Raw genomic sequence first — 19,566 nt, 5'->3', positions numbered from 1 at the left:
CTGCTAATAAAAGAGTCAAATACATACTTTGGATGTATTTTAGCTCTGTAAACGTCATTTCTGCGGGAAATTCAGGAGAAACTTTCCTTTTCGGATACAATTACAATATTCTCCACACAAGAGATACCACTTCGCTTTGGGGTAACGCAGTATGCGCAGTATTTGGGGACCTTCCCCAGAATTAAGCAGAATAGTCTCTGGAAAGTGACCCCCCCCATCATTCAGTACATACTGCATCACTGGCACCTTGTTTTGAGAAGGTTGAGCTTTTAATTTCACTCCAGTCAATAAATCATTCATGTCAGCTTTGTACAGAGACACATTTGGCCCAAAGCCAACAGCAATTTTTAGCATCAGATGTCTCTCTGTAACAAAATGTTTATGGCTAGGGTCTTAGGATCCCGTTTATTTTAATTAACGGCACATTTACAATGGGAGAATGCTTCTACTGTCAATCACTTCTACTGTGTTAACACCCTCCGACACAGAAAGAAAGCACCGGTGTTGTGCCTTCACTGAAGCATCCAACACTCCCACTGCTGTGCAGACGACCTTTTTAACAGACTAGATCATTTTCTGTTTTTCTTCTATTCCATCCATCCATTTTCAAACTGCTTCATCTAATTCAGAGATGCAGGGGAGCCAGAGCCTCTCCTATCCCGGCAAGCAACAGGCGCAAGGCAGGATACAACCTTGATAGGACACTAGTCCATCACAGGGCACACAGACACAGACACATACTCACTCACACCAGGGCCAATTTTTCCAGGAGCTAATGAACCTACCAGTGTGTCTTTGAACTGTGGGAGTAAACTTGGAGGAAAACCACATGAACATGGGGTGAGAACATACAAACTCCACACAGACAGCACTCCAGGAACTGAACTGAGATCCCCAGTGCGACAAGGCAGTAATGCTAACAACTGTACCACCAAGCCTCCCAGTTTGCGATAGTGAATCACAAATAATTTAGCATATAAAGAGTTAAGAAAAAGCTGCAGTACGAAGAGAAAGTTGTCCTCGACTGTGCTAAGCTCACTACCAAAACATACTTTCCTATCTGCTGCATTTCTGCATGATCTGCCTTATGAAAATCCCTTTGTGTGGATTTCATAATTCATGTACAGCCACTGGAAAATGCTGCAATATTACCTTTCCTCGATACTGCTGAGTTCAGCATGTCCCACAGGGAAAGAATAGTCACTAATCTCTTAGAAATTCTCCCTTCAAGCCTTGTGTGTGCACTACAGTTGAGATGGTTTTTCTTTTACCTGAAGGTAGAGATGCATGAAAGTTTTCAATTAAAAAAAAAAAAACACAAAAGTTCACGAGAGAACAGCTACATATCTACACATCACGTTTTTCTCTATCTTTCATCCCAGTAAAAGGGTAACATCAGCAGTGAACATTTTTACAAAAAAACAGCCTTAAAACACTCTCCTTCCTCTCCTCCAGAGCAGTTCAATTTTCAGAGAGGGCATGCCGTCTGTCTGTGCAGCCAGTGTGTTATTTACACAGCAGCGTCTGCTGGGGATGAGCTCAGCTTCTAACTGATCGTACAGTATCTGGCAGAAGTCAGAAAACTGAAACTGATGATCGCTAAATAATTGACTGGGTTTTGTGCAATTACTTAAACAGTTCCAGGGTCCTCCAGAAACACATCCCCAATTTCAAAGTAGTATTTATTTTTAGAAACACAGCCCCTAATGTGTGGTGAGACTTCAGTCACATACATGAACCGAAAATGACACTGGAAAACAAAGCAAGCCAAACCATTCTTGGCTTAAATCTGTTCTCCACAAACTGTTTGTCACAGAGAAAACAACATTAATTAATCAGTGAGGACTGGTTTGTACTAAAGCCATGAAGCATAAAAAAAAAACCAGATGAATAAATTACCGTCACACTTTCTGCAAAGTCGACAATAAGCGTACCTGATTGGCAAGACAGGAATCTACTTATTATGCTAAACAAGTGTGCAAAACTGTGTAGAGCACATAGGATTCAATTAATGCACGTCTGCCTTTTATTGACAGTTTCATAACAGGGAATTTGGGTTTCAGGTTACTAGGGGGAGTGCTTTCAAGAACAGCGATTACCTGCTTAATTAGGAGAAACAAATCAAGTGCCTTGAAATGCATTAAAAAATGTTTACCTCTCGTTTTAATGTACTTCTTGCAAAACAAAATGCAGGGTAAACAAGACGGATCACCCTTCAGGGAGACGTTTCCCGTCCGTGGGAATAGTAGCCAAGATTCATGGCCGAGCATAGTGCACATGCCAACGAATCCTTGTATTTGTGAGCACAACCACCAGTTTCAAACTGCATGTCTGCGTATGAAACTGTAGAGCTCCATAACAAACGGCTGTATTCCACCGTTCTGTACAGCCGATGTCTCCTAATTAGGAGTCAATGGGAGTTAGCGCCACAGGCAATTTAGATAACAGATGGACATTTAACCAGAACGATCTTTCCGAGACGGGGTCAGAAATTCCTGCAGCACCGTCCCATCGGTCCCAGAGAGGAGCCTTTTGGAAGAAGGCTTCATGAATGCTGTGACAGCAGGGTTCATACACACCAGCCTCTTGCCTTTGTGCGTTTCCTGCTCCCAGAAGCAAAACCGTATTCCGGAGAGGTGAGTGTCCTCACGTGGAGGCACAGTGGCAGGGCAGTGACAGCCCAGGGAGAGCACCTGCCCCACAGGCCCCCCACAGGGCCCTGGGTTTCGGTTTTCCGCACCTCCCAAAGACATGCTGTCTAGGTCTCAGAGGCCTGTCCAGGGAAGGAGTCCCCTGTGTTGTGGGGTTAGGCCCCAGCTTGCCATGACCACCACCAGGGAACAAGTAAAGGTTTATTCCATGCTGAAAAGAAACTACGCATGCTGACGCGGCTCCCTACTTGAACTACTTAAGCGAAGGTTGCTGCTGGAAGAGTTGTTAGTTTGGCCAATAGGGGTGCTGTCACTGCAGTCTGTGTGGGTCCTTATGCCCCAGAATAGTGATGGGGACACCATACTGTAAAAAGGTGCCGTCCTTCCCGACTCTGTGTGGTCATTAAAAATCCCAGGGTGTTTTTCACAAAGAGTAGGGGTGTTAACTCATTTCCCCCTGGCCTTTACCCATCATGGCCTCCTCATAATCCCCATCTCTGAACTGGCTTCATCACTCTGTTCTCCTCCCTACTGAGAGCTGGTGTGTGGGGAGAGTACTGGCGCACTATAGCTGCCGTCACATCATCCAGGTGGGGCTGCACACTGGTGGTGGAAGGGATCCCCGTTACCTGTACAGCACTTTGAGTGGAGTGTCCAGAAAAGCGCTATAGAAGTGTAGGGAATTGTTATTGAATATTATCTCATCCCTCCGTTTCTTGAAAGAAGCCAGGGTATGAGCTTCAACATAGCTGGGGTAGCTTGTCCCCTACTCCCACAACTCTTTGGGTAAAGAAGAGCCTCCTGTTCTCGGTTATAAATGCCATTTCACATAGTTTCCACTATCACAAGGTGACCAAAATTGTAAAAAAAAAAAAACTAGAATATACTATAAAATAAACTCAAATTAAGTCAGCTAGAACCACACGATGCACAGTGAGTCTCCAGCACATTTTTTCCCCAACAGGTGATAGGCTGATTTCTGCCATCTGATTCAACTCATAAGGTTACTGTTCATGTTAATCAGCTCCTAAGCTTTTATGAGCAGCTCCACTCCAATTTCTTCTCTTGTAAAAAAAACAAAAAAAACATCCTAATTATAAAATAGAATAATAAAAATAAGTGGGCCTTACACCGTAACTTCAAAAACAATTGCATACTATATACACACCTCCTACCATCCACATTCAATATTCAAATGTAGAAGAAAGCAGTACTGGATTTTTCTCTGCTGGACACAGGGATGAGGAGAACAGTAGAGTCCCCTGCTGCTGGGCTGCGGGCTGGGAGGAGGCTATCGGCATGTGTCAGGGAGCAAGCTCTGGCCTGCAGAGGTAATCGTTCTGTATTCGGGTCTGTGAAAATAAGCTGTCCACCGAGTTGGCGACTGGCAATTCTAGGTTTAGGGAAACTATAGTTTGGCCTTAGAAATCTATACCATGTGCATATTCATTTTTAATCACAAAACATCAAAGTAAAATAAAATTGCATAAATGCAACCAGGTGAGAAGAAGCAGGAAATTCAAGACGCCTCCAGAACATTTAACACGACTAAGATGAGACCCTGTAGTTTGGTGGGATGTTTTAATGTTGACACTAGAGTTATCTTATTTTGGACTGACCCTTGGATTCGTATAGAAAAATTCCATTTGTGACCTTTTTTTTTTTACATGCTTCACTTCTCCTCTCTTTGAACCCATCAGTTTGCACAAACCCAGGTAAAAACACACATACTGGTCAATGCTAGGTGATGGAGGCAACCTGTTACAGAAAGGGCTCCACAGCTGGGTATGCGCAGCTTTCATCATCATGGCTGGAAAAGGAAATGCTTTGCTCTCCAAACTGCTGAATCTTCGGGTTCACCAAGGCCATAAACTCTATTCACCTACAGTAGTTATTTATGACTACTACAGTGCTATCCTCTCTCTCCACTGCCCTTCAAGCCCATTGGAAGATTTTGTTCCACGGATGTGCTGTCAAAATCCAGCCCTTAACTCCACTGATGATGAATGGGCGGCCATTCTTTTCCCAGACGCAATCCGTGTCTGTAGGTGTCAGTAAAGGACCTGCACAGGCCAAGCACATGGCAGTCTGGACCAGTCCAAGGTCACTCTGGGCCAGTTCATACCCAGGTCAGGACAGCCATGAGGGATATTACAGCTTCTCTCATTCTCACACGATGAATGGTCATCTTCTTCGATTTGAGTACCAACCTCATCTCAGATAGGCACAGCTGTCTGTCCCCAGGGATTTAAACCACTGACACAGCTGCTGTGGTCCAGCTCTTCACTTATGTCCCAGAGGTAGAAAATCATTAATAATACAATTTGCCTGAGAAACTCTGCACAACAAGGACCGATGGTTTGGCAAGTTATCTCTTCTCATTCTTCCCTTCAATTCTCTCTCTCATTTTATGTCTTTGTTTAGATTTTCTGACATCTACCATTTAAAATAATTTTCTATCAGCCAATTATCGTTTCTCTTTATAAAGTCACCCATGATAAAAATGGAAGCCTGCTGCAGCCGAGAGCAGGGGAAACCCTGTGTGCTGGGATTCTCTGGTACAGTTTTCACAATTCAAACACTAATCAGGATTAAAGACTCATCAAAACCTGTGGCACACAAGTCCAGAGGGAGCAGTGGTGTTCCCTAAATCCCCTTCAACTCGCATATTAAACGAATCAACCCTTGCAGCAGGCAGGGGACAACTTTGAGCTACACTGCTAATGGGACAGAAATGCCATCTTTCACATCATCGATTCCTAAAGACCTGAAACAATTTCAACGTGATCAGTGAAGCCGGGGGTTTCTTCAATTAAGTAGTTTAAAGACCATCTGAGACAAAACTCAGAATATCCCTCCAGGATCAGTGTTCCCTTCATTGCTTAATCTATCAATTACATTAGCAAGCGACCCCATGGGTGCCCATCGTAGGGCGCACAGACACGCACACACTCAAACCAGGGCCAAACCTCCCAGAAGCCCATGAACCTACCAGCATGCCTTTGGACTGTGGGAGGAAACCGGAGCACCCGGAGGAGACCCACAAGAACACCGGGAGAACATGCAAACTCCACACAGACAGCACCCCAGATCCACAATTGAACTCAGGGCCCCGGTGCTGCAAACGCCAATCACTGCGCCGCCTGGCCAGCCCACTTCTCGTTACAGATTTACAGCCTCACAGAAGTCAGCCAGCAAACACAGCTTGACCGAAATAAAAGTGGGGCACTGCTGTCTGGGCGACCATCGTAGATGCAACAGCATGTAGAATTCACTCCCCCCCAGGCCAATATCATCTAAGAAACACAGCACGAGTGCCAAAGACACTTCTCTATTCATCTTCATCTCCTGCCAAATGAATCCATCCAGCGACCGTGCTGTCAGGAAGATCCATTCCCCCGGCCTGCCCCGATTAGCCCTGGGGTCTCCGCCAGGCTCCCCGATCACGCGCTCAGAGCGCCCAGCCTCTAATCACTTTATTAGCGGCGACGAAGACGGCCACTATCACTCACATCACCGCGTCACTCTCTATCGAGTCATAACTCTGCCCCAGGAGCAACACGGCGAGTTCAAACGAGAAAAAAACAGGTCAGCACACACACTGGGAGCCCTGCGACAACACCTCTCAAGACACCGTGGCCTGCGCTGCACAGCTCTTGCATTCACCCGGGCTGCAGAGCGGCACTTTCCAATGGCTTGTACCACTTCGACTTCATCAGTGTAGCTGGAGAGGAGGTAGTTTGACGCTAAAAAAAAAAAAAAAACACTATTGTGCTGAAATCACTCCCCATATTACCCACGCTGGAAAGCTGTCTGCTCCATTGTAAACGAATCAGATGGTCCACTGGCCATAGAGATAAAAGGATTTGAAATGAGTACAGAGGAGGAACGCATCACATGTACCTCTTTCACAGAAGAGCTGTCGCAGCAGTCTCTCCTAACCCCTTCAGCGTCTCCTGGGGATGCAGTCCATAACACATCTCATCTACACTCTCTTATTTCCTTATTTCTAGTCAAATCGAAGATAAAACCAGTCCATCCATCATTTCATTAGCTGGCAGCTGTGATCACACACACACACACACACACACACACACGTTAGGCTTCAGGTTTTGTTTCGACGGCAGCAGGACGTTAAGTACGTTGAGACGGAGTGGACAGCCAGCGAGGGACGCAGTGGGGACTGCGAGAGGAGGAGGAGCGCGCCTCAGATGATGCCGAGCTCTTTTTCCTTCGATTGCTTATTAATACAAAGGTCAGACCCCGCATGGAAGAAAGACCAGGAGAAATTCAAACCCATCTGAAATGCAATATACCCCTCCTGTCCCCCCCCACGCCATTCCACGACAGCATGTGAACTTGACAAAGGCATCTGTGCCCAGGCGAGCTGCAGCTGACGTTATCAGATAAACCCAGGAGCAAGCCAATACGGAAATAAGGAAATCCGGCACGTTGCGCTTTGTTGGGCAAAGATTGAGTGCAATCGACTTTTCATTAATCGGATTACAGTGAAAGCCATCCCGAACCTGCTGTAAAGGCGGCAGTCTTTTACACTGGTCCTAAGAAATAAATACAAACCCCAGATCTCCACGCTGGCTCCCCAGTAGAATTGACTCAAAGCCTCTAATAACCTCTTCAACAATTCTGGATGTTAGCTCAATACAGCTTAGTCTGGGCAGGAAGATGTCCTCCAGCCTGCCATTTAGTTATTTTTAGTTCACATTTGATCACAATTTTCCAGAACGCACTGACCAGAATTACGATGAACCTGTATGCCTGGCGTGAGATGGGGAGGGGCAGAGTCCCGCACAGTTCAGTTTCCTTTCCTGAAGGTTCGGCCCCAGAGGGGGAGAGAGAGAGGGGCTACTTCTCCGAGCTGGAGTGAACCGCCTGTAGGATAGCGGGGCGACGGGGCAAACCCCACAAAGAAACCACATCAGGCTCCCCAATATCTGCTTGGCTGGGCACCAAGGAACATTCACTGGAACCCCCAACCCAAGAGCAGAAGCCAAAGACCCACGGAGAGCCTGCCAGACAAAGAGCAGACTAGGCCAAGCGCAGACCACTTTCATCCAAGTCCCCAGGACGGAAAACAGCTGGAAGGCTTTAGCTTTTCCAGCAATCCTTTTTCTTGGCCTTTCTTTTGAGATCTCATAGGTTTCTGAACAGAAACGTAAATCCAAAGGCAACAGAAGAGTCTGTGTGGCTTCTGTTCTCTTCCCCTTGCTGTGTGTGTGTGTGTGTGTGTGTGTGTGATGGACAGTGTCCAGACCAGTAGGTGGAGACAGACGTTAAATAACCAGCACATAATAGAGGATACCGTGGTTATCACTGCAAGGCCTTAATGGGGCCTACACCTTTACCGATGGGCAGCTGTTGGATCTCTGTGAGCACATACTGTTCTAAGAGTTCAGATATTCCCAGTATGGTAAGAGGGGTCCCCCTGCTACAGTCAGAGATGTTCTGCACCAGTAGTGAAGGCAGTCCTGGACCACATGCAGTCTGTGGACAGGAAGCAAAGCGAAAGATACTGTAGGTACTTGTCAATAACCAGAAAGATTATCAAGTCGGTCTTGCATTTAGTCACGCAATTAGTCACGGTCACGACTCTCACCAAGAGAACAAGCGAAATTAGTGAGCTGAGCATGAATAAAACTGCTGAATCAATAACTGTTTGGTTATGATTGTATGGACTGCGCACACACTAGCACAGTAACTTCACCGCCTCTGAGATTAAAGCATTCTAACCCTGCACTAATTAAAGGAAATAGAAAATAAGGGCAATGTTTATCACCCTCTTGGTGAGAAGGACTGTTATTAATATCGCTTTTTAAATGCAAATTTCCAGTATAAATAAATCATCAGTGAGGAGATTGTTTTTTCTTCTAGGAGCCAAAATGGTCTTAGGGGAGGAGGAATATCGGTTTGATTTTTAACGAGAACTCTGAATACCTGCTGAAATATTGGCTACATCTTTTTTAAAGGTAATTGAGTTTTTTTATGAGGACAGGAGCTTTTGCACAGTAGGGGATTCGAAATAATTCACAGCCAGCTGGACGCATGTCTCCATAGCACACACCAAGGATTCATAATCCAGGTCCTGGAGACCCAGTAATGCTTCCTGGGACTCAGTTACATGAATGGACCCTTTAACAGGCCTCATAATGAGTGCAACTTCGTTTTCAGTTTCTAAACATGTAGGAGTTTGGCCTTTCAAACGAATGTGATTTATAAATAACATACCCAACCTTTGAGTGGAGACTAAAAACACTTGTGAAGGTAAGAAGCAACTTGTTGGTTCCAGTAATGACATGTTTAAGTAAAGAGCTCAGCTGCAATGAAAAATAGCAGGTTTGGGGGGTACCCACGAATAGGATTGGGGACCCCAAAGCAAAACAAATAGTTGCATCAGAGATGTGTTTATTTCTTCTTCATCACAGCTGTACTCTTTATCCCTCTGCTCTCAGCACATAAATTAAACTTAAACCAGTAACTAACCAGTGTAAGCTCATAGCTAATAGCACTCTACAGCTGGAATACAAACTCCAGGACCAGAGTGTACAGCAATACTTGTGCCCAGGTACATGAATGGTCCTGGTAATTTTACAAAAAAAACCACATTACCTACTACTAGCAATGACCATGAAGGGGTGACACAAGGAAGGAAGCATCTTGATGTTCACTCTTGACCAAGGCCTGCAGAACTGCCAGAGGTGAAGTAGACGACAATCACTTAAAAGCTATAAAATTGAAAATGTTGTGTCTGGCACGAAAGATAACCGTGTTTCTGACAAGAGCCTGGCTGCAACACCCAGTCAAGGTCACCAGTCTACTTCATACTTGTTCTTTGTGTCCTTTGAGCAGTGTGTGCTTAATGGCAAGCACTCCAGAGTCCGATGTGTTTACACTGCTGTTCCACTGACAGAAAGGCTATCTTCACCACACCTCACAGAGACTGTCCTCCAGCTATCAGTGACTCAGGGCTCAGAAAGGCTTCCACTGGTTGAAAAGGGCCTAGTGGAGAATGAACATTGCTCAACATTTGTTCTTCTTGCAAGATGCTGTAGGTGGTGTTCTCACCTGGTTAAATGGAAGGAAACCCTGGCTTAGTTATCCGAGTGCACAGAAAAGTCAGGGCTGTTTCTGATTGGTTACCTCTGGTCTTACCCCAGTCACCGTTTCCTTAACAAGCTGGTACACAAGTTTCTGCTTCAAAGAAAAATAATCCATCTCATGCACTAGTAACTGCTTCATGCTCCATTCCTTAGCTCAGCCAATACAATTTCTATCATATCATCAATTTGTAACAAACACACTCTTTTCAGAAACTCAACATGTACTATGAGCACCTTTTCCTTTTGTAAAACATTGCCAACCATAATTGGCAAAGCATTGACCTCAGGACTCAAAACTGAATATCCTTAAAGCTTCTACAAAACACCAGGCACAAAACTGAGCTGAACAAATCAGCAAGCTAGTTTCTTACACGTGTGCATCAAGAAAAACATGATCAGATTTGTACCACATTAGCAGTATGTAGAATATTGCATATTAATAAAACAGATTTATTTAAAGAGGATACCTATTGAATTGTGAACAGCTCACGGAGAAAACATTGGGGCTCAGGTGGAAACGCTGCACTCTGCTGGTGCTTAAATATACACCAGTGTGTTCCAGGTTGTTGACTTTTGTTCGCGTACAGAAATTCTGACATGATTTCGGCACAGATTCAAAAAAAACGATGGATATCGCCACTTCGGTCATGGCAACATGAACTTTATGGTAAACGAGTACTATAGAAATGTCACTTCCCCGCAATAACCCGTCTCCAGGGCACATTGGAGAAACACCTGTTCTAGTATTCCGTGCTCTAAGCAATTTGTACTTGAAGAACCATTCTCCAGTCGTTTGGGGGGTGAATCTGTTCAGGATGTAACGGGCTAACCAAACAAATCACCAAGAAAAAAAAAAGGAAAACATTGCAAATTAACATGAATATTGTTCGACGCCAGCCTGCACTTGTTTATTAAAATTACTTGCCGAAATAATGTCAGGATTTTTCTCAAACCAGATATTCTGTATAGAACAGTGTACTTCTTCGGTGAATTCAGACCTCTACCTTCTACAAATTTGTGTTCCCGAGCCTGCTTCGGTGGCAAATTTACGTCAAGTGTCCTTAAAATTGATGAAAAGCAGAATGTCTGCTTCCGATTTAATGCGCGCACAAAACGTTTCACACTTTTAATCAATTATACACGAAGCCTGTAACCTCAACCTAGAGCATGCGAAGTCTCCCTCGTATAGTAAACCGTCCACTTTCTCTCCAGGCTGAACGCAAGGCGCCCTCGCTTCTATCCAGGCGCAGGTACAGTAGGGTCTGACATTTAAACTGCAGGGCACTTAAAACATCTTTCACTCGGTGGAAAAGAGCTGTAAAACCTTTAAAGAATTAATTACGCACAGCGCCAGAAGCCGAAGCTCATACTAAGAGCTAAAAAAAAAAAAAGGTGCTTGCAACTTTTAAAGGGTTTCAAGACCCTTCTGACTTCTCGGCAACAACAAGGCAAAAATGAGTTCACACGCTGCCCCGAATTTAGTACACAAACGCGGGACCCTTTCGGATTTCGGCAAAGGCAACACAGAGGCCAACTTCCCCGTCCTCTCCCAACGAGTTTATCCCGCAGGAATCTGACAGACCCCCTTCAGGGAGTTTCACTGGGGATTCAAAACCCGCGACACCGGAAAGATTTCACTCACCTGCCAGGAGCTGGAAGGAATTTCGGCAAACCGCCCCAGCCCACCAAACGTGTAACAGCTGTACATGTGGTCCAGGGATTCAGAGCAATGCCAAAGCAGCCCGAAGCTCACCGAGTCTTTATTTTTCAGGTGCTCCTTGACAATCCATGCGGGGGATATGAAACTAAAACTGCAAATCGCAACCAAAGCCGAAGACAAGAGGACCCAGAAACATCCCACGCAACTGAACATCCTCGGACCGTGGGGCGCGGAGCCCGGAGACAGGTCGATCGCTACCCCAGCTTTCTTCTTCTTCCGATCCAGCAGCGAATGCATTGGGGAGTTCAGTCACCGCGCAAAAGATGGGGGTGGGGGGGACGACGATGAAAAATATCACCTCCCCAAATATTACATCAGAATCCACAACCCAGGGACAAACCCACACATCACGCTACGACCGTGAGAGAGAGAGGAAACTGAAACAAGACGTCAGACGACATTTAACTTCGGCCAAACGAGAACAAAACCGCTCGCCCCGGCTCGGCTCGGCTCGTCTTCCACTGTCCCCCTCTTGACGCGTGAGTTCGGGTTCAGGGAAGCGGGGGGGAGAAACAAATCAAATAAAAAGTTTACAAAAAGACCGGGGAGAAACAGGTGACAGCTGTCGCACCCGCACAACGAAACTGGTAACAAGACACCGCGGACCCCCGAGCATCCGACATCCCGCTGGAGCGCCGTCTAAAACAAGTCTCCCATTCCTCCGGGTCCAGCCTTCCTCGCAGGGGCGGGGGGAGAAGAGAGGGAGAGCCTGAGCGCTACAGTTTCGTCCTCATCCCCTATTCCGCTTTCGAGTGAAATAACTCCCTGTCTGGGGGGGGTGCGGGTAGCAGGCAGCCCTGCGCTCGTCTAGGTAACGCCGGGGTGGCAGACAGGTGCGGAGCCGCAGGAGGAGGAGGAGGAGGAGGGCGTCTCCTCTCCCGATTCGCCCGCCGCCTCTCCTCTCCAAGGTGCGCAGCCCCACTCGCCGTGATCAAGGACGCCGGAGCGCTCGCTGCTCCAGCCCCAGAGTCCGTCCTCAAACGCTGCTCTGGACGCTTTGCTGCTCATTTGTACGCGAGCAGAGAAGGGCGGGGGAGGTGGAGAGGGAAAACATTTCCCAACAGCAAGTGGCCAAGCCACAGTTAGGGCGTTTCTCCTCGCCAGGCGAGCTCGGCTTGACTTGAGAGTGTGTGTGGCAGCGCAGACGTCAGGCCGCTGGGACAACACACTCGGCTAGAGCCTTGACAGAAACAGGTCGGCATTGGGGACTGTGGGTTTTATCCCAAAAGTAAATGTCCAGGGATGCCGTACAGTTTTTAGCCTGATGCAGATAACCTGCTTACGCTTTAAATATTACGTTCGGGGGTTACATGTTTGATGCGTTTGCTTGCAAAAACCGTAGCCCGAGTTAGCCCCCGGCTGTTCAGTGGTGGTAAGGCGCCAGGGCTGCATCCATTAAGCATTAAAAAAAAAAAGTCAGACACGGAATAAAAACTGCTTTGGAGAACGGTTGGTGTAATAGTCGCAGCTAATTGTCAGTTTTACTGAACCCCTAAACTCTCCGGTATATTTAGCCGACAGTGACCCCTGGTGGTACCGTGCAGGTATAACCACAGGCAGAACCGTTTCATTCCCGCAGTTTAGAAGGGCTGCAGCCTCTTCGAGAGGGAAAGACCTCGTTACACGGTCACACAATACATACTTCAGGTTAAAAACCTATCTTAAAGGCTGTTTACAGTTTTTTTTTTTGTTTAACTTCTTAATTTCAATGCACCACCTCTGGTTTCACGTTCCGACATGGGATCGGTTAATACATCGAGAATCTCTTCGCATCACCCTACAGCCCCTCTCCCTGCTCCACACCTTAGCATACAAAACAGTCCTCTGAACGATGGGTCCACCTTCACATGTCTTTACAAAGCAGACAGTAAAGAACTCCCCTCACACCCCCGCATTAGATGCTGCAAAGAAGACAGCAAGAAAATAATCATTTCCACCACTTGATACTTTGTAGTAGGCTGTAGATTTTAATGGTTTGCACAGAGGTAACCATTTCCAATCTGCACAAAGGCCTTGTGGAGTACCTCTCAAGAAAAAAAACAAAACATGAATTTCCTCTATTAATAAGGCAGAAAGCGCCCTCTATATTTTTTACTTCCAGAGAGACTGAACTTCCTCGTAAAGCCATTTATTGTTCAGGTGAACAAGGCTAATGGCCAGAGCAGAAATTGGACTTTTACTTCTCTACTGGGAGTGCATTTTAATTTATTCACAGGGGATCCAACAGCATTAAGTTTCCCTTGAAAGTGTACAAATCCATTGCTTAAGATTTAGAAAAAAAAAGTTCACACAGATTTTAAAGCAGTGCTTGTATACTGCAGTCGCAGAGGGACCTACTGTACAAAGAACCTTTTTTTTTGGCTTCGCAGATTCCAGTTAAACCTTTACAATTGCAGGAATTTGCAGGATTCTGACACAGCAAAGTTCCTTCGATATCCATCATCTTGGGAAACAAAGTTCCAGTTATTTTTCCCCATGGGGGTTGTATTTAAGTAAAAATACAGACATGGGGTATCTCCTGATCTCCCGTTATACAGTAAAGCTGTACCTGCAGCTTGGGGTTTTATTTTTTAAAGGATGAAAAAGGGACCTCCTGAAACGACACTGTGACGAGAGGAGATTCGCCCATTCCACCGATCCCTGGCTCTCCTCTTTCCTAAACACGAACAGCTGGATGTTAGCCCAAAGCCTTCAATTATGTCTGCGAGCAAAAAAACAAACAAAAAAAAAAGAGCATAGAAATAGCCTGATACTCACTACTAGTACAGGATAGGGTGCAGCCTGTTCCACCTTTACACACCTCCGCCTCACAGTGAAAGTAGACCTGATCGAAAGCAGAAAAAGATGGTTTTTGCCCTCCGATACGGTAGGCGGCAACGAGGCATTTCAAGCCAACTTTCACGGGCTGAAGAAGAGAACCACTCGGTAGTACTCAATCAAAACAGGGAGCAACCCTCATGCAATGCAAACCATTTCCTAGTTTGCCGTTGCAGAAGAGGGGTCGCAATGAATAAAATCATTTCCATTTAATTAAGGATCAAGGACTCTGCCATTCATACTGTGGCCTACAATAACGCCATGTCATGTCATGTCAGGAGCTGGTACAGATGGCCTATCTTTAGTTCAATGGGGATGGAAAGGCAAGGTGAGTTTCCATTAATAACCGGTAGGCTGATAGCTTACCGAACCATGGAAATTTCGCGTTGACTGCGAGTCCACAAAACTGAACATGGTGACTCGAAACCTCTTCCGGTGGTTTGGAAACTTGGAACTTGGACCTGCTAAGACAGGCTGAAGTTCCGTCTTATAGTTATCACCAGTATAAGGACACCTGCATTTAAAAAAAAAAAAAAACAGGTCATTAAACCCACCATTTTACATGCAATGCAAGTGTCAAATATTCTTACCCAGCACTGAACAACACTCGCATTCTCCCAAAATATCTTCTTAAAATGCAGCTCTTCAGTAATCATAGATGGAAGAAGGCCACAGTTACAGAAAAAGGCAGTTCACTTTGGTCCAGTCTGCATTATTAATCGAATATTTGATTTGAAACCCAGAAGAACTGATTGATTGCAGACTACCATAGTGTTGAACTATTCTCTTGTACAATTGTGCAATGGGGTACAGTGCACTAGCACAGCATGATCTCTTGTATATGGCAGGAAATCGGAAAGAAGGTATCAAACAAGGCTGTCCACGTCTCTCCCTGGAGGGCTGAAGGTGTTTCTGTCCAACTCGGCTCTTAACAAGCTAAACCAGTTTAGCTTGTTAAGGCTACTGCCTTAACAGAACGGATTAATCGCCTTCTCCCAGCTCTTTAAAAAGAGACTTGGGATATCTGCAAACCTCCCATACAGTACAGCTAGGCTTCTCTAACCCTTTCTGCAGCAGGGTCCATCGGCGGGGATCACCCGGATCTCTGCTGGGAGTGGCCCAGCAGTCGCCCAGCTGGAGCACGAGATCTGGATCCTCCCGGTTGAGGACTCGCACCTCGGCGAACACAGGCTGGCGTAGCACGCGCACCACAGGGTGGTCCCGGGGGGAGTAATAGGCGCCGTAGGAGGAATCTGGAGGTGCAGAAACAGCCATGTGGTCACAGTTCTCCCAGCATTAAGAGAAAGCGTCCCCGCTATACGATACAGCAATCCCACCATGCATGACAAAGACGCACTACTAAGGGGTTTTGGCAAACGCACAGAGAATTATAGGATGCGTTTTACCACCAGATCTCCGAGATTCACGCCATCCGCTGTCGCATTGAAACACAATTCATCACTCAGGATCCCAACGGTCCCGGCTACAAACTGTTCCCCCCCCCTGCACTCCAGCAGGCAGTACTGCACCATTAAAGCACAGGCCCCTAGGCTTAAGAACAGCTTCCACTCTACTGCAGGCACATCCTCAACAGCTGCTGTAACCGCAAGGACTCAGAACTCAGTGCACCTCTGCACTAGGCACTTTTGACTTGGACTACCATGTTCCCCCCACCAACCACATTTATCATTCTTATGGATAATTACTAATGTTTTTAATCTACTGTTTACATTGCACCGTGCATAATATCGCGGTTTAGCAGCCCTGGAGCCCTGGGATGTTCTCCCCATGTTCACACGGGTTCCCTCTGGGTGCTCTGTCCCCCTCCCCTGCGTCCAAAAGCATACTGGAAGGTTAAGTGGCTTCTGGGAAAGCCAGCCCTGGTGCGAGTGTGTGCATGTGTGAATCTGTGTGTGCCCTGCGATGGACTGGCATCGCCCACAACCCCAGAACTGGATGAAGCAGTGAGAAAATCAGAAGTTAAGGCCACTGTCCCTGATTAAAGCCAATAAGCTTCAGGCCAACATGCTACAGCAACTGTTTAACGCCGTGATCCCTCACAAATCCTTTCTAAAACTTGCCCAGTATAGCATACTATCTCACTTAAAAATATTACATCATGTACCAGTACTGTGTCAGACAGCATCTACCTTTAGCCAGTCTTAGTTCCAGCTGGAGTGCTCCCTCACTTTTCATCACAGCAGTCTCTGCCTGCGTCTTCTTCTGCACATCTGTGTTTAATTGGGCTGAACCAATTAACAAGAACATGCAGCTGACGGTAAGCCTGTGGGAGGCCAGAGAAGATTACAATGCTCCAATATCACTTGAGTGGCTTGAAAAAAAAAAAGTTTCAAGTAAGACTTCTACCCACATCACAGGTAGCAGAGCGAAAAAGAAGTTTCTAGGAACTAGGACAAACAAACAATTAAAAATGATGTGCAAGGTGGTTGGATTGACCTTACTTGAAAGAACTATCCCGAAGTATAGATCCCCTTCTTCCACTCAGAATCTTTTTTTCGGCCTTGATGTCCACCGAATAGATCATTTTGCCGTTGGAGAACTGCAAGGTTATCAAAATCGACTTACCGTTTCACAGGTCAACGAAAGCATCCATCCGTAGGGTTACGCAGGTGTCTGTCGGACGCTCGTCTACGGTCGGGGAACGGCCTTACCCTTATCCGCGATCCGCACGAAGTGAGGGGGAACCGGAATGCCACAGACTCGGGGGACATCCGTGTGGGGGTACAGCCAGCACCCCTGCCTTCTGCCACCTGCACAGTCTCCAGGAGCAGGTCTGGGACCGTCGCATTGCGGTGAACAACGATGTTGAAGAACCCGTCCTTATCGCAATGCTGATGGGGGACCCCCTCTGCAAGCCAAGTCACAACCTCTTGATGACCCCTCATGGACACTGGTGCCAAAGAACCCTACCCACACCCCAACACTCAGAATGGGAAGATACACCCCCCCCCAGGAATCTATAATCTGATTCAAAATCCTGTTCTTTACATTTCCTCAGAATTCAAAGCATTGGGTGTCTGAAGTCCATACCCTAGGATTTTGCTGTGGGGAAAGAATATACCCCAAGTCAATGAAGCCAGAGGGGGGGGTGGGGGGAAGACATTTAAGAAAGCAGATTCTTAAGAACAGGGTACTCATTACACGAAAGTCTCTTCTACCATTAAACCAAGGCGTATAACTTCATTCAACATCATCATAAAAAAAGTAATACTACACCTTTCCTTTCGCGTTTAAAGGAGCACAGAAGAGGATACTACGGAGCAAACGAGAACAGTTTTGCGCCTTACCTCTCGCCAGACTTTGGTTTTTAATTCTTCCTCACACCTGAAGAAGTCTCCACCGCCGAAACGTTGCGTTTTCTCTCTTCTCCCCCCCAGCATAGAATAATCCTATTACTTGTTCCTCGGCAGCCTACGCATGCTGACGCAGCTACCCACCTGAACTGCTTTGGTTTTTCACGCCGACGTTGCCCGGCTGAAGAGGCGGTATTCTGCAGGACACGGGGATCCTCTCGGTCACCTCGATGCGTCCACCATCAACCGTCCCCCTCACCACCGTCACCAGACTCGCCACATCTCCCTGACGGGAATCAGGCCCACCGGAGCCAATTAACACGTTAAATTCGGTGCAGAGGAACACGTTAGGGGCACTCGTGTGAATATACAGTATAAAGCCCTACCCGCCTCTGAACATAACAGCCGTTATAGGGGGTCGTCAAGAGTACGTAACGGTCCGTTTCTTCGACGACGTAGCTGCATCTGGGCGCAACTCCCATGGCATCGTAGAGCTTCCCATCAGCACCTGAAACGTTTTTTTTTTTTTTGCGTGTGTGTGTGGGGTATTTTTAGGAGTTTCGTGATTTGGCAGGCTTTATCACAGAATGGCTAAGGCGCAACGATCCTAGTTAATTGACAGTAAGGTCTAAGCAGGAAAACGTGAACGTCAGCCGTGGCCTCCACTCACCCACAACAAACAAGCTGAACGGCAGGTCAATGAATTGCTCTTTAAGGATTTTCACCGTCATGTTATTGGCGTGACACGACACGCCGTCGACCAGATCCCTGTAAGCAGCCGATCGCACGATGTCCGACAGGGAGACGTAGCCCCTGTGTTGGTTTGGCTGCCTGGAGTGATCCAAGGAGATCACAAGAGAGATCAGCAGCGCAAGTCTGAACACAAGCAAAAGATTCTTCATTTTCAACCTTCGCCTCGCCACAGCAGAGCTTCAAACGGACAGACCCGTCCCCCCGGAAAGAGCTTTTAAATCGGACGGCCGGGGGATCAGAGACAGCTGACCCCTGTTTTACTTCTAATTGGACTGTCGTCCAGAACAAGCGCAGGTGACACTTTGTGGAGTGTGTCGTCTTTCAAGACGAACCAAAGGCAAGACAACGCGATTACCATCATTTTTATGACTGTATGCGAGTTCTCAGCCGGTCCTTCCTGGTCCTGAAGAGCCACAGTCCAGCAGGCCTTATCGATCACCCTTCAATCATCAGTTTGTAAAGGTGTGGGACAGATGTAAATATTGATCAATTAAGTAAATCTGTTTAATTAAGTCCGGAATGACTGCTGGCTATTGGTCACCTGCTTAAGTGGCCAGAATGTGTTGCAAGAATTGAGAGATTGACTAGATCAGACCAGGGCAGGCCATCCAGGATATATTTTATGAGTTTATGTAACCTAGGGGGGGCAAACCCCTGCTAGAAATCGCAGTAAAACAGAAGGGACACGGAACTTAGGACAAGAGAGCACAGAGCTCCGCTTGCATGGCCAGTGTTTGCACAAGTAAGGCATACAAACTCCCCACAGACAGAAACCCAGGTGTGGATTTGAACCCATGGCCCCCAGCGCTGCGAGGCAGCAGTGCTGACCACTGCACTACCACATTACACACACTGTGTTGTTCTGTTGTCAATTTAGATATTTAAGTCTTTTTTTCTCCCCCACTCCAGTATTGCTAGCGGAGCACGAATCTAATTCAGGGGGTTCCAAGGGACCCCCACACCTGCGGGATTCTATCCCACCAAAGCACTCTAATTGAATCCTCAACAGACCTCCTAGTACGCTTACTCTGAACTCTCGTTTTCAGTTCCTACACATGCACAGTAGGTGGTTGCCTTTTAAATATTTTATGTGTTGGATAATTGAAGATTTTCAGCCTTTGAAGGAGAAGGAAAAAACCCTGCAAAGTTGTTGGTTCCAGTAACAATGTTTGAGCAATGAGCTCAGCTGCGAAGGG

The 19,566-nt window shown here is 46.6% G+C and overlaps 2 protein-coding genes across 2 annotated transcripts in view; both read right to left on the bottom strand.

Annotated features, from left to right (window-relative positions):
• Positions 1 to 12,501, bottom strand: part of lhfpl7 (LHFPL tetraspan subfamily member 7) — a 99,406-nt gene extending 86,905 nt beyond the window's left edge. Inside the window, exon 1 of the mRNA XM_088616413.1 lies at positions 11,409 to 12,501. Coding sequence (XP_088472539.1) covers positions 11,409 to 11,723 — 315 coding nt within the window. The 5' untranslated portion in view covers positions 11,724 to 12,501. The remainder of the gene's footprint in view (positions 1 to 11,408) is intronic.
• A 929-nt stretch (positions 12,502 to 13,430) lies between these two features.
• On the bottom strand, positions 13,431 to 18,853 carry LOC148643555 (zona pellucida sperm-binding protein 4-like). Its single transcript, XM_088616402.1, has 10 exons — positions 18,288 to 18,853; positions 18,004 to 18,125; positions 17,762 to 17,903; positions 16,976 to 17,172; positions 16,766 to 16,863; positions 16,454 to 16,587; positions 15,367 to 15,556; positions 14,670 to 14,817; positions 14,244 to 14,310; positions 13,431 to 14,142 (listed from the first exon to the last, which is right to left on the bottom strand). Exons 1-10 carry the CDS (start codon positions 18,517 to 18,519, stop codon positions 14,057 to 14,059), a joined length of 1,416 nt encoding a protein of 471 aa, XP_088472528.1. The 5' UTR covers positions 18,520 to 18,853; the 3' UTR covers positions 13,431 to 14,056.
• Between the last annotated feature and the right edge of the window lie 713 nt (positions 18,854 to 19,566).

The sequence above is a fragment of the Lepisosteus platostomus genome, chromosome 22 (genome assembly GCF_059453375.1).
Source record: "Lepisosteus platostomus isolate fLepPlt1 chromosome 22, fLepPlt1.hap1, whole genome shotgun sequence".
Classification (NCBI taxonomy): domain Eukaryota; kingdom Metazoa; phylum Chordata; class Actinopteri; order Semionotiformes; family Lepisosteidae; genus Lepisosteus; species Lepisosteus platostomus.
The sequence above is the reverse complement of the archived record's forward strand: the minus strand, read 5'-3'. Positions and strand labels throughout refer to the sequence as shown.

Bases quoted from the DNA above. Each gene is read 5' to 3' on its own strand.
- LOC148643555 (XM_088616402.1), bottom strand. From the start codon at position 18,519: ATGAAGAATCTTTTGCTTGTGTTCAGACTTGCGCTGCTGATCTCTCTT. The intron at 18,126-18,287 runs GTGAGTGGAGGC...AAAACGTTTCAG, and splicing joins GTTCAGCTTGTTTGTTGTGG to GTGCTGATGGGAAGCTCTAC. The intron at 17,173-17,761 runs GTGGGTAGCTGC...CTTGGCTTGCAG, and splicing joins GAAAAACCAAAGCAGTTCAG to AGGGGGTCCCCCATCAGCAT.